This window comes from Prinia subflava, chromosome 1 (assembly GCF_021018805.1).
Source record: "Prinia subflava isolate CZ2003 ecotype Zambia chromosome 1, Cam_Psub_1.2, whole genome shotgun sequence".
Taxonomy (NCBI): domain Eukaryota; kingdom Metazoa; phylum Chordata; class Aves; order Passeriformes; family Cisticolidae; genus Prinia; species Prinia subflava.
In genome coordinates, this window is record NC_086247.1 from 1,060,389 (window position 1) to 1,073,729 (window position 13,341).

The following is a 13,341-nucleotide window of genomic DNA, read 5'->3' on the forward strand; positions in this document are numbered from 1 at the left end:
CCTCATAGGAGATGCTCCAGTCCCTTCATCAAATCTGTGATTTTTCCTTGGATTTTGTCTCTCTTGTACTGGGGAGCTCCAAACTGGACCCAGTATTCCAGGTGTGACCTATCAGAGCTGAGCAGAGGGAAAGAATCCCTCTAGGACCTGCTGGCAACACTTGGAATGCCAGAAAGATCCCAAACAATTTGTCCCCAATCACCAGGAGCAATCCAAAGCTCCAGGCTATGTTAAAATTACTCCACTCTGCATGAAAGAGGGGGGAAAAAACAGCAGGAATGGGGTTAAACCTGCACATTGTGGATGCTTTCCTTGAGGTTTTTGTGGAATTTAGGCACCCACTGACTCCAACTTCCCACTTAATAGCAGAGCACCCCCAAGTTCACAAATTTATTTAACTTCAGGAACACCAGTTCCCATCCAAACACTAAACCTTCTCACAGAAAATCCCAGAGTGCTCATTTTTTTTTTCTGTTTTTGACCTTGGAATTCTGGTATTTGACCCCAGAACTCTGAAGTGGATGCAAAGATGGGACAGAAAGTGCTGCAAGTGAGGTTGGAACACTGAATCCTGTGCAGATTTTGCCAAAAATAGGAAGCAACAGGAGCCCAGGTGTTGATCCTCTGCTCTCATCTTCCTTCCAGTTTTGTTCTTGGAAAAAAAATCTATTTTTAAAGCATGGCTTCACCTCAGGATATCCATGATTGGACATAAGGGATAGTGGGTAAAAGTGCCAGTTAGTGCTGGGTAAGAGAAGTGCAGGGAATTGAGGGACACAGGTGGGGAAGATGGATCCTGACCTGATTTTCCTCACTCCACAAATCCAGGTGAGGATGTTGTAGGAAAGGTTGTGGTTTCCTGGTGAACCTGTAGATAATTCCTTGGTTTCTTTTTTGTAAAAACAAAATTTTTGATTTCTGCTGGTCCCCAGCTTCGGAGGAAAGGGATGGCAGGGAAACAAGGATGTGGGAATGCTCTGGCTGCAGAGTACCCGGAGAGGGAGAATTGTGGAATGTGAGGAATGAGAATGGATTTGGGCATCAATAATTCCAAGTCCAGCTGTGCCCAAGGACCAACTGGATTTAAAAAAGCTGGGATTTAACAAACCCAGCCTGACTTGGACACCGAGAGAGGTGAGAAGAGGCAGCTCAGAGCATTCCAGACTCCCTCGGCTGCTTCCACCTTCTGGGATGATCCAAGCTCCCGTTCCTTACATTGCTCTGTGACATCAGTGTCACTTGTAAAGTGCCATTTTCCTGCTCTGGTACAGGTACATGTAGGCATCACAAAAGAGGCGTTTGGCCACCCCATCCATGTCCCGAGGCTGCTCCAGGGCCAGCACAGCCAAGGGCAAGTCCAGGTATTTGGCAACCTCCGGGCACAGCGTCACCGTGGGAATGTTGAAGCCGTTTTCGCCACCTGAGGTGGAAAGGAGGAGCAAAGTCCCAAACCAGATCCCAAAGGGATGAGTTCCTACAGCTCCAGCAGATCCCAGCACACTCAAGAGTCATGCAAAACTTCAGCTGGGAGATTTGGAGGCCAAAAGCATTGGAAGAGGCTGGATGAAGGGAGACCATTCAACCCAAAGGGGCTCCAGGAGAGCTGGAGAAGGATTTTGGACAAGATATGGAGGGACAGGACACAGGGAATGGCTTCCCACTGCCAGAGGGCAGGGATAGATGGGATACTGGGAAGGAATTCTTCCTTGTGAGGGTGGTGAGGGGCTGGAATGGAATTCCCAGAGAAGCTGTGGCTGACCCTGGATCCCTGGAAATGTCCAAGGCCAGGTTGGACAGGGCTTGGAGCAACCCGGGAAGGTGCCCATGGCAGGGGTTGGAACAGGATGAATTTTAAGGTCCCTTCCAACTCAAACCATTCCATGATTCTGTGATAAAAACACAGTGGGGAAAGACAGGGAAACAATCCGTGCCCACAAGCTGAGCCAGCTGGGATGGGATCCTTGTTTGACCACAACCAGACGCTGGGAGCACCTGGAAAAACTCCCCCCCTGCTTGGCTTCGCCCCTCTGGACTCTAACTAAAGGAAAGCCAAATCCAGAGAAAGCCTGAACAGGGGAACTTGAGAGGAAAAGGTGGAGTGAGCAGCCCCTGGCAGCTTCCCACATCCCATTCCCACATCCCATTCCCACATCCCTCACCGTGCCGGTCGGCCATGCTGTCAAAGAACATCCAGTGCTCGTGCCCAGGGCCGTACTTCACGAAGGACACGTAGTGACTGGTCTCGATGCAGAGCACTGCAAACAGCTCCAGCTTCTCCCGTGGCACCTGCTGGCAGCCCCGGGCGCTCCAGCTCTGGAATTCCTCTGGAATGTGCAGCCTCCTGGGTTTGTGCGCTTTGCGGCGCCGGTGGGAGTGAACCTGAGGAGAGGGGACAGGGATTGGCAGGACTGGCCCTGGCCTGCCAGGGAGAGGGGGCAGAGGTCAGATTCCCAATTTATTCCCTGCTAATGCGATTCCCGTGCTCCCTGCTTGCCTGGGAATGGCCTTGTGGGAGCAGCCTGGCAGCAGGAAGCTGAAATGGGAGCGTGTCACCCTCCAAGAGGCAGAAACTGTGGGAATGCTCATGGAGAGGCAGCAGGGAGGGATCAGCACTCAGTTCCTGCAGGATTACACCTTTTTTTTTTTAATTTTATTTATTTATTTATTTATTTATTTGATGTATTTTGTTTTAATTTTTTTATTTATTAATTTTTATTTATTATTTTTATTTTAAATATTTTTTATTTTACTTTTTATTAATTTTTATGTTATTTATTTTGACATTTTTTATTTTTATTTTATTTTATTTTTTGTTTTATTTTTTATTATTTTATTATTTTTATTTTGACTTTTTTATTATTTTTATTTTTATTTTATTTTATTTTTATTTTATTTTTATTATTTTAGTATTTTAAAATTTTATTTATTTATTTATTTATTTATTTATATTTTTTATTTTTTATGGAGCAGGTGGTCCAGGGAAGCTGTGGATGTCCTATCCCTGGTATTGTCCAAGGTCAGGTAGGACAGAGCTTGGAGCAACCTCGGACAGTGAGCAGCATCCAGGGGGTGGAAATGGGATGAGCTTCCAGGTCCTTTCCAATCCAAGTTTTTCTATGATTCCGTCATTATTTAGGCTCTGTGTAAGCAGAGGGTTCACAGCCTCTGGCTCCTGGTGGGAATGACCCTCTGGAAAAGGCTGCTCCAACCTGAGCAGCTGCAGGGACAGCCAGGGAAATGTGGGGATTTTGGGAAGGTTCACCCCACTGACAGCTCCCAAGGTGGATTTTGGGAACAGCCATGGAATACCTGTCTGGAGCAGGAGCTGCAGAACTGCTTCAGGCCCCTGGGTGCGAACACCTTGTCCTGGAAACACTCTGAGCATTCCAGAGTGGCAACATCCCCACACAGGCAGCATTCCCTGGGACCTGCCAGGGAAACAGAGCTCAGAGGGAGTGTCTCCTGCAGATCCCACCTAAAATCCAGCTTGTCCTGCCAAAACTGGGACACCAAAGAAGAAGAATCCCACCCCAGAGAGCCCAGAGCTGGTTGCTCACAGCCCATTGTCCATCACTCACTGTCCAGCAGCAGATCTGTTATATCCAGCTCCAAGGAAGGGATGATTTTGCTGAACATTTTATATTCCTTCCCAAAACGTGGCATTTGGATAATGAAGCAAGATGGGATCTGGGAGAAAAAAAATCAGGGAAAGGAGTCACCCTGCCAGAAGAGCAAAATCCCAGAGATTTTTCTCTAAATTTACTGTCATTATTCACAGGACAAAAGGGAAACAAGGAAAGCAGAGGCCTTTTCCTAAGTCATGCCTGGATTCAGTGTTGGATATAAAACATCCAAGGCCTCACAGGTATTTTGGGAAGCAAGAAAAGCAGGAAAGCAGAAGGAAAGTGGACTCACCTCCACCAGCTTCAGATCTGAGGACAGGAAGGAGCGTTCCACCAACTGCTGCACATCAGGAACCACCAAATCCTCCTGTTTATCCATAAATATCTGGTAGCAGTAACATTCCTGCTCCTGGCCCCCTGACCTGCAAGGAGAGCTCATGGGATTGGGGATGTGGTGACACAAAAATAGGAGTTTCCCAAGGTTTGTCCTGGGAGAGCTCCTGGGCTCAAGGCACTGGGAGTGGTTTGGTGCAACACAAAGCATTTTTTCCACCCCAAAAAAGCAAATTTATGCCAGGGGGGCAGGACATAAGTAGGGATTTTGGCTTCCTTATCCCTTTGGAGCAGCACATCCTGTAAGCAAAATTCCATTTCCCCTCGATATCTATCTAAAAGATAATTTAGTATTTAAATCGACAAATGGATGCTTCCGTGAAGGATTAATTTAAAAAAATGCATCCAAGAAGCCAAACTCGAGGTGAGCTGTGTGCAGATTTCTCCCACAATCCCTAAAGAAAGCAGGGAAAGGATTTCCTTGGGATGACCCCGTGCAGGGGAGCTGCAGCACAGAGTCCTCTTTGTGCCCGGCCTTTCCCAGCACTCCACGATCCACGGCTCGAGCGGCGGCTCCACAAAGGAGCACAGAAATCCAACAATTCCCTTTCTGTGCTCACAAACAGCACAGTTATTTTTGGCTTCCTCCAGCCTCTCATCCTTTTTGTAGAGTCCCCAAAAAACTGGGACTGCATCCATGGGCTGCCTGTTTTGAGAGGCTGCGGGAGCTGAGCCAGCTTGGCAGCCTGGACGCATCCCAAATTCATCCAAAAGCTGTGGGATACTGCTGGATCTGCCCTCAAGTCGGACATCCCCTTTCTCAAACCCCTTCTGGCTCTCCCTGAGGATGGCACAAGGTTTTTATCCCGATTTTCTGAAGGCTGCACCCTCCAGGGAGAGCTCAGAAATGTCTTTGCCCGGATGGGAAGATCACAACGAGCAGGATCAGAGTCTGTTCCTAAGGGAAAGCAGAAGGAGCTGCGCGAAACTCAGAGCTGTGATTCCAAAAAACTTTGGTGGAGAAGGACAAGTGACCCCCTCCTGGGATCCTGAGGTGGAAAATTATTGAGCCTGACCTTGGGAATTGTATCCCTCAGCTGTGGAAACTTACTGGAGTTTCAACAGTGGCTCAATTCCCAGGATCTGCTGCATTATGAGATTGAGGAACTCCTCAGGATCTGCAGAGGGAAAGGATGGATCAGACCACATCAGGAACTGCCTTGTCCCACTGCATCCCAGAGCTGCCAGATAAACATGAGCCAGCGTTCCAGGGACCTGGAATTTCCTTTTCAGGTTAGGGGACAATTGGGATAAAGGCTGAGAGCATTTGGTTAAGGCACAAATCCCAAAGGGAACATGGAAAATGCCAAGCAGCCTTCAGAGATTGCACTTCCATGAATTCTGGGATGGTTTGGGTGGGAAAGGACCTTCAAGATAATGGAATTACCACTGTTGTCATGGGCAAGGACACCTTCCACTATCCCAGGTTGCTGCAAGCCTCATCCAACCTGGACTTGGATAATTCCAGGGATGAGACAGCCACAGCTTCTCTGGGAATCTGTGCCAGGGCCTTGTCATCCTCACAGGGAGGAATTCCTTCCCAAAATCCCATCTACCCCTGCCCTCTTTCAGTGGGAAGCCATTCCCTGTGTCCTGTCCCTCCATCCCTTGTCCCAAATCCCTCTCCAGCTCTCCTGGAGCCCCTTTAGGCCCTGGAAGAGGCTCTGGAGGGTACACAGAGATTTAAAAGCCGAAAAGAATTTTACAAGTGCTTTTTTACATTAATTAACATCAGCACCTAATTAAAGCACATTCCTGGGAGAAGCACAAAGGGAAGTTGCCAGCTGGTGCCTGGATGAGGCAAAACACAGGGAAGCAGCAGGGGAAAGGCCCCAGGGAGCTCCTCCTTACCTTTCTCAGCGTTGGTAAAGCTGGAGCACTGCCCTTTGTCCGTGAGCTGCTCCCGGAGGTGCATCACGCTGCTGGCCCTGACAAAGCCAGTCCTGGGAACAACAACCAGCTGCAGGTGAGGGAAATCAGGGAATGGATGGGCTTGGGAAGGATCTGAAACTTCTTCCAGTTCAACCCCACGCCGAGGGCAGGGATGCCAGCAACGAGACCAGGTTGCTCCAAGCCCTGTCCAGCCTGGCCTGGGACACTTCCAGGGATCCAGGGATAGCCACAGCTTCTCTGGGAAACCTGTGCCAGGGCCTCAACACCTCACAAGGAGGAATTCCTTCCCAATATCCCACCTATCCCAGCCCTTTGGCAGTGGGAAGAGATTCCCTGTATCCTGTGTCTCCATCCCTTGTCCCAAGTCCCTCTCCAGCTCTCCTGGAGCCCCTTTAGGCACTGGAAGGGGCTCTGAGATCTCCCTGGACTCTTCCCTTCTCCAGGTTGGACATTCCCAGCTCTCCCAGCCTGGCTCCAGAGCAGAGGGGCTCCAGCCCTTGGAGCATTTCCCTGGCCTCCTCTGGATCATTCCAGCAGCTCCACATCCTTCTGCTGTAGGACCCCAGAGCTGGAGGCAGCTCTGCAGGTGGGATCTCACCTGAGCAGAGCAGAGGGGCAGAATTCCCATTTTCCTGTTGCCCACGCTGTGGGCCAAACCCAGGACATGGGGAATTTCTGGGCTGCCACAGCTTCTCTGGGAATTCCATTCCATCCCCCTCACTGCCCTCATACGGAAAACTCCTTCCCAATATCCCATCTCAACCCACGCTCTGCCAGTTTAAAACCATCCCTCCTTGTCCTGAGCACCTTTGGATGTGGCTGCCAGGTTTCCCTCAGTGCCAGGTACCACCTTCAGGGCAGCAGGGACAACTTCCAGCATTCCCTATGCTCACCTTCGGAGGGGATTGACGATCTCATCCCGCAGAATTCCCTGGACATTCCTGTCACACAGCGGGAAGGGCATGAAGAGCATGGAGTCCAGCACGGAGGTACAGGAGAAGAGGCTGTGGGAAGAGTGGGATGAGTTTGAGGACTCGGAAGAAAGAGCTGGAATATCAAAATGTGGTGGCTGGTGACAGTCAATGGCTTTGATGCCCAACAGTCCATGCATGGAATTACAGGGAGGTGAGGGAAGCACATCTGCACAGTGAGGCACATCTGGAACAAGGAACACTGGGAGAAAGCAAGGGAACAGCTCAGAGAGAAGGGAATTCCTACTTTGCAGCCAAAACTGCTCAGGGAAGGGCACCACTGAGCCTTTTCCTCTCCAAGCAGGGAAGTTGGGACCTCCTGGGTGGGTTCTTTGGAATGATTCCAGCCAGAAATTCCAGGGACAGAGTCAGCACAGTCCAAATCCAGGAAGCTACGAGCTCTCAGCACCCTGAATGACAGACACAGGGGTACAGGGGGTCTTCAGGGCTGAAAAACCTGCTGGATTTGGGAAGGAGAGCAAAAAGCAGCCTGGAGATTGCATCTCCACACAGTTACATCCTGCTCTACACCAGGTAAACTTCCAGCCAGCTTGGAAATCCAGGGAAGTGCTGCAATTTGGGGCTTTGCTCACTTAAAAAGCTCATTTAAAGGCTCTTTTAAGGAGCCTGCACCACCCAAGCAGGTCCTTACCTGAAGAGAGCTGCATCCATGTAGCAGGAATTACAATGGCCTTGGATGCCCTTCATCCGCCCTTGGAGAACACGGACTGCTGCCTCATTCCTGAGGGGAGGAAAACTCTCTGGACCCTCTGGAAGAATTTGTCTTCCTGCAAGAAAAGGAATTGCCTTCACCCTCTCATCTGGGTCAACTCTGCCCTTCCTTGATGCCTCAAAAGTCTGAGATGAGTTTGTAACTCTCAGACCTCAGGTGGCTTCTCAACCCAGCTCTTCATAAATCACAATCCTTCAGACTCGTGGGACATTCCCTAAGGAATCATTTGGGTTGGAAAAGACCTCTAGGATTAAGTCAGGCTGTTAATCCAGCCAAAGACGTGGGAATACACAAAACAGAGAGTCAAACAGACTTGATTAGCATGACTGGTTTGATAACCAAGATGCCATGGCAGGAACAAACAGAACTGTGAAAATTACAGAAGACGGGATTAAATCTGCTTACGGGAAGAGAGAAGATTCAATCAACTTCTGCAAGCAAAGAATTGTTGTAAAATGCATGAGTTTTCTGTGTGATTTTTAACCTGATTGTTGTAGTAGAAATTATTAACCTGTCTGAAATAGTATATAAGCTCTTGGGAAACCTGAGCAAAACCGAATTCTGATCATCAAATCAGTCTTCCCGTCTCTCAATCAATCACCAATAGTGTGGGATAAACAGCAAAAAAACAACACTCAGAGAAAGGGAATAAACACTGCCCACGGTGTTTTTCCACATCCTTCTGCCATCACATTCCTGTTTTCCTGCTTCCCAGAGGACTGACCGTAATCCCCCAGGGACAGGTCAGGGTCGGGGGAGCTCTGGAAGCGCAGGTCGGGCTGGCAGGAGTTCAGCCTCACGAAGAGGCCGCGCTTCGGGGAGCAGTGGAAGTAGGACCTGCCCAGCCACTCTCCAGGTGTCACCCCCTTGTCTTCATCCTGGGAAAACAGCACCAGGAACGAGCCTGAGAGCGGGATTTACGGAATTGTGGTTGGAAAAAGAGATCTGAGGTCGAGTCTAGCTGTGATTGTGTCCCCAAGTGTCACATCCGCAGGGATGGGGACATCACCCCTGCCCTGGGCAGCTCTGCTAGGGCTGGACAATCCCATCCATAAAGGAATTTTCCCAATATCCAACCTAAACGCCCACTGGAGCAGTTGGAGGCTGTTTCCTCTTGTTCTGTGCCTTATTCCCTGGGAGCACAGCCCAATTCCCACCTGGCCCCACCCTCCTGTTAGGGAATTGTAGGGATCCAGAAGGTTCTCCCTGAGCCTCCTTTTCTCCAGGATGAGCCCTCCCAGCTGCTCCTGGTGCTCCAGACCCTTCCCAGCTCCATTCCAGCCCCTCAATATCCCGTACTTAGGGATCCCAAAATTCCACCCTCCATATTCAGCCACTGCCACCAGCACTCCCAGGTCCTTTCCAGCCTCACCAGTTCAACTCCAGCCATTTTGTCCTTGATTTGGGGCAGGTAGCCCAACCAGCGGATGGTTCCTGAAACTTGATACCCTTTGTCCAAGGTAATCTGGACCACGGAATTCACTTCCAGGGGTGAATTCCCACCTTCCCCCTCCTCGTTGCTCTTGTTGATCTCTTGTTTCATTTGGTTTGGTTTTCCAACGCCCACGTCGGAGTCCAACGTTGGGAAAAAACCTGATGGGCAACACAAAACATCAGGAGAGGTGGGAGTTCGATCCCCTGGATGTAATTCCAGGTCTATTTTGAAAATTCCAGGCTACACACACCAGCAGGAAGCTGAGCACCAGGGGCAAGGTGTAATTCCAGTGTGTCCAAGCTGGTCTGACAGGATGAGAGGGAATGATCCTGCTCCTTGTTTCCCTGTTCAAAGCTTCACATTCCAACCTCTCGCTGGCCCTGGAGCTAATCCAGCCCTTCCCAGACTACTGGAATGGCAGCAGGGGGGTTATTTCCTAATTTTTCTACTAATTTCTTGTCGTGTCCAACAATTCCCACCATTGCTGCTGGCACCTGAGCCTTTCCCACCAGGATGAAGCTCCTGCTCCATCTTTTACAGCTGAATTAAAACTTTTTAGCCAGTGGTGCCTCTTCCCTGAGGGAATTCTCTGTTACCATCAGACTCTCCTTCCTGACAAACGGGATTCAGCTCTAGCTTTGTATGGAACTTGAGATTTTTCCATAAATCCCAATCCATAGAGACAAGCTGTGGATTTTATTGGAATTTCAGCTCCTCAGTACCCTGCAGAGAGGGAATAAACTCCGAATTCCCCCAGAATTTGGGCATCAGGAGAGACACACCCAAAGATCACCTACTTTGCAAGCTCTCCTTCACCACAGAATCCATGGGAATTTCCCTGAAAATGTCGGTCGTTCCTTCTTCTTCCTGAAAGGAGTGAAAAATCCATCAGCTAGGGAAAAATCCATCTGATTTTGTGCATCAGTGCAAAAATCCATCCAGCTAAACACTGAAACGAAGGATTTTTTTTTTAAACAAGCCTGGAAAGTCTGCACAAAACCTCACACCCCTTTTGGATGTTCCTTCATGTCCATGTCCTCTTTCATGTCCATCCATAATGTGATTTTTTCTTTGAAATCCCCCCAAAAAAATCCATGGAAGAGCTGCTCTTACCGGGCAAACCTTCACGAACCACTGGTTCCCTTCCCTGTAAACTGCCATGGCAATTCCTTTGGTGAGGATCTCATCCACGTAGAAGCTGACGGCGTCTCCCACTTTCACGGGAACCACCTCCTCCGTGTCCTGTTTTCCCGGCTTCTGCTTCCCACTGTCGTTGCCCGGTGTGGGAATAAACTGGATTTTGCTGAAGGGCAGGAAGATCCCGCAGTTCCTCTTGCACTTGAAGTACTCGGTGCCGTGGTAGGATCCGTCGCTTTTCCCTCTGTTTTCCCCCTCTCCCTGAAAACACGCCAGGAAGGGATGTGACATGCGGAAATTTCATGGAAAAATGAGGAATTCGCCGCTTTGGGTCTTTCCTTACCTGCAATTCCACCCCGAAAAACACCGGAGTCAGCACGGCCAAGCTGGGCTTGTAGATGCTCCCGATGTAGCGCACGACTCCCGGGAAGAATTCCCGCTCCACCTCCACCACCACGCTTTGACCCGGCATGGCTCCCAGAGCTCCTTCCAGGCTCAGCCTCTCCAGGAACAAATCCAAGCGCTCGCTGTGGCTCCCGATGGCCAGCAGGAATCCAGCGGCTTCCCGGCGCACGGGCTGCAGGATTTCCAGGTTGATGGTGACCGTGGAGCTGTCGTCCAGCATGACGACCTTCAGGAAGCAAGCTGGGGGCCCATCCTCGGAAAAATTCCGCAGGTAGCTCCTCTCGCTGCAGAAGCAGAGGTTTCCAGCTTGGAAGTACTTGCTTCCATAGGCACAGTCCTCTGTCAGGATGTAGAAGCAATTCCCGTCTGCAGCTGGAGGCCAGGGGTTGGACATGGCGGATTCCCCTGGGTTTTGGGAGAGTCACAGTGAGTGTTGGCGCAGAATTCCCGAAGAATCCGAGCTTGGAAGAGGTGTTGGATCCAACCCCATGCTCAAAGCCTCGCCCAGCTGAGTTTGAGTGACTCCCAGAGCTTCCCTGCTCCCTTTTTTCCAGGCGTTTAATCACCCTTGTGGTGATTCAAAATTCCACCTAACCTGGTTTCCTGCATTCCTGCTCATCCCTCCTCACTGCGTTTCCATGGGAAAAGTCCAGCTCTGCCTTCTCCACTAAACACTACCAGGATGAGATTGTACAAAAAAAAAAAAAACATGGAATGGTTTGGGTCGGGAGAAGCCTTAAAAATCATCCCACAGGCAGGGACACCTTCCCCAATCCCAGGTTGCTCCAAGCTCCATCCAACCACACACGGAATAATTCCAGGATTGGAGAGGCTGCTCCAGCTCGTCCAACCTGTTCCAACACTGTCCAGCCTCATTAAATCCCACATTTTCCTTCCTTACTCACGGGAGCGAGGCAAAGGATCGATCCTGCCTTTGAAAATTCCTTGGAAAAGGGATTCTTGCTTTGGGGCTGCTGTAGCTCATGAATATTCAAATCGCATGCAAATGAGGTACTAAAGATCTCTATCTCTCCTAGCAAATATTTAATTTTTTATTAAATAATTTATACTGAAAGAAATTCAGGTATTTGGAAGGCAAAATATATTTTGGTGCTTTTTTTTTTTTTGGTTAAATTCTAAAAACTCTTGTAGTTAAAATTCCAGGAGTTTAATTTAACTGGTAGAATTCCTGTTAAATCCCAGTAAATTAATCCTAGTAGTTAAATTCCAGTAGTAATTAAAATCCACTCATTAAATTCCACTTTTTACCCCTCCCTATCTCTCCTTCAGTGATTCCATGGAAAATCAGGATTTGAAATTTTTGTTTCGACATGAAGGGTGAATTCAAAAAAGAAAACCAGCAAAACCAAAAACAACAACCCACCAAAAAGAACCAAAAAACCCCAAAAAACAACCCTTTACCTCACTAAAAGCGCAAAATCAAATGATTTATCTGATGAAATTCCCCAAAATAAACTATTTAATTGAGCAAAACCCCAAGAAAACTGCTTTTCTCATAAAACTTACCAAGAATAATTTTTTCCTCATGAAGCCCACTCTCCTAAAGAAAGCTAAGGAATAAACCATTTCCCTCATCAAAACCACATAAATAAACCTTTTTTCTCATAAAAAGCAAAAAATAAACACATTTTAACCACAAACCCCACAAAACTAAACTATTTTCCTCATCAAAAAGCAAGAATAAACCATTTTATTCATCAAACCCCAAGAATAAACCATTTTCCTCATCAAAACCCTCCAAAAATAAGTAATTTTCCTCATCAAAACCACACAAATAAACCATTTTCTTTGTCAAAAGCAAAAAATAAACTTTTTTCCTCAATAAAAACGCAACAATAAACCACTTTCCGCATCAAAAACTACAAATAAATCCTGTTCCTCATTTTCAAAAAAACAAAAGTAATTTCTTTTCCTCATCCTCCCCCGGAATAGACCTTTTTTCTTATAAAAAAACCCCAGAGAATAAAGAATTTTATTCGCCAAACCCCAAGAATAAACAGTTTTTCTCATGAAAACAAACAAGAATAAACTCATTTCCTCACCAAAACCCAAAAATAAACCATTTTCCTGGCGGAAACACAACAATAAACCCTTGTCCTCATCAAAACCAAGCGTAACCCGGGTGTTTAAACCCGAATATTCCCAATTTTCCCCGATTTATGGGAATAAATCCCCATTCCCAAGGCTCAGAGCGGGATTTGCGCTCGACCCCTCCCCCCTCCCCTCACCGTCTCCGCCGCCGCTCCGGCCCCGGCACTTCCGCGTCCGGGCGCGCGCCCGGCCCGACAGCCAATGGGAAGCGGCGGGGAGAGGCGGGTGGCCAATAGGAATGAAGGGCGGGCCCAAAACGGGGCGTGGTTTCGACGTAAGCCCCGCCCACTGCCGGCCGGCCGGGGTGGAAGGCGGGAACTGCGTGAGGGGCGGCGGGCGGGCGGTGTTTCCATGGAGCCAGATCCCCGTGGATTCCTGTGTTTCCATGATCCCAAAGCCCTACGGACCGTGGAGTGTGTGTTCCCATGGACCCAAATCCCTGCGGATTCGTGTGTGTCCTAACAGGCCCAAATCCTAGTGGATTTGCATGTGTTTCCATGAAGCCGTGTCCCTATGGACTCGTGTGTATCCTTATGGACCCAAACTCTAAAGGATTCACATATGTTTCCATGGGCCCAAATCCCTGTGGATTTGCTTGTGTTCCCATGGACCCAAAACCCTATGGATCTGTGAATTTGT

At 48.7% G+C, this 13,341-nt stretch overlaps 2 protein-coding genes across 4 annotated transcripts in view; one reads left to right on the top strand and one right to left on the bottom strand.

Moving 5' to 3' along the window:
* GFUS (GDP-L-fucose synthase) overlaps positions 1-13,341 on the top strand; it is a 120,138-nt gene that overhangs the window by 42,942 nt on the left and 63,855 nt on the right. The gene's annotated exons all lie outside the window — the stretch shown is intronic.
* On the bottom strand, positions 378-12,890 carry LOC134552998 (ubiquitin carboxyl-terminal hydrolase CYLD-like). Of its 3 annotated transcripts, XM_063402255.1 has the most exons (16): positions 12,118-12,822; positions 11,186-11,264; positions 10,529-10,995; positions 10,162-10,446; positions 9,846-9,915; positions 8,986-9,206; positions 8,338-8,491; positions 7,533-7,668; positions 6,803-6,913; positions 5,868-5,959; positions 5,068-5,134; positions 3,916-4,045; positions 3,579-3,687; positions 3,310-3,428; positions 2,160-2,379; positions 378-1,420 (listed from the first exon to the last, which is right to left on the bottom strand). In XM_063402255.1, the coding sequence occupies exons 1-16, from the start codon at positions 12,184-12,186 to the stop codon at positions 1,236-1,238; spliced, it is 2,514 nt and encodes an 837-aa protein (XP_063258325.1). In that variant the 5' UTR covers positions 12,187-12,822; the 3' UTR covers positions 378-1,235. The 3 variants fall into 3 exon arrangements, with proteins under 3 accessions (XP_063258325.1, XP_063258409.1, XP_063258498.1); XM_063402339.1 differs by lacking the exons at positions 11,186-11,264; positions 12,118-12,822 and adding an exon at positions 12,840-12,890; XM_063402428.1 differs by lacking the exon at positions 11,186-11,264.

Excerpts from the sequence above, each read along its gene's own strand:
- LOC134552998 (XM_063402255.1), bottom strand. The coding sequence starts at position 12,186 with ATGAGGGAAATGGTTTATTCCTTAGCTTTCTTTAGGAGAGTGGGCTTC. Across the intron at positions 9,916-10,161 it reads GGTTCGTGAAGGTTTGCCCG|GAAGAAGAAGGAACGACCGA; the intron begins GTAAGAGCAGCT and ends CACTCCTTTCAG. Across the intron at positions 3,688-3,915 it reads CAGATCTGAAGCTGGTGGAG|ATCCCATCTTGCTTCATTAT; the intron begins GTGAGTCCACTT and ends TTTTTCTCCCAG.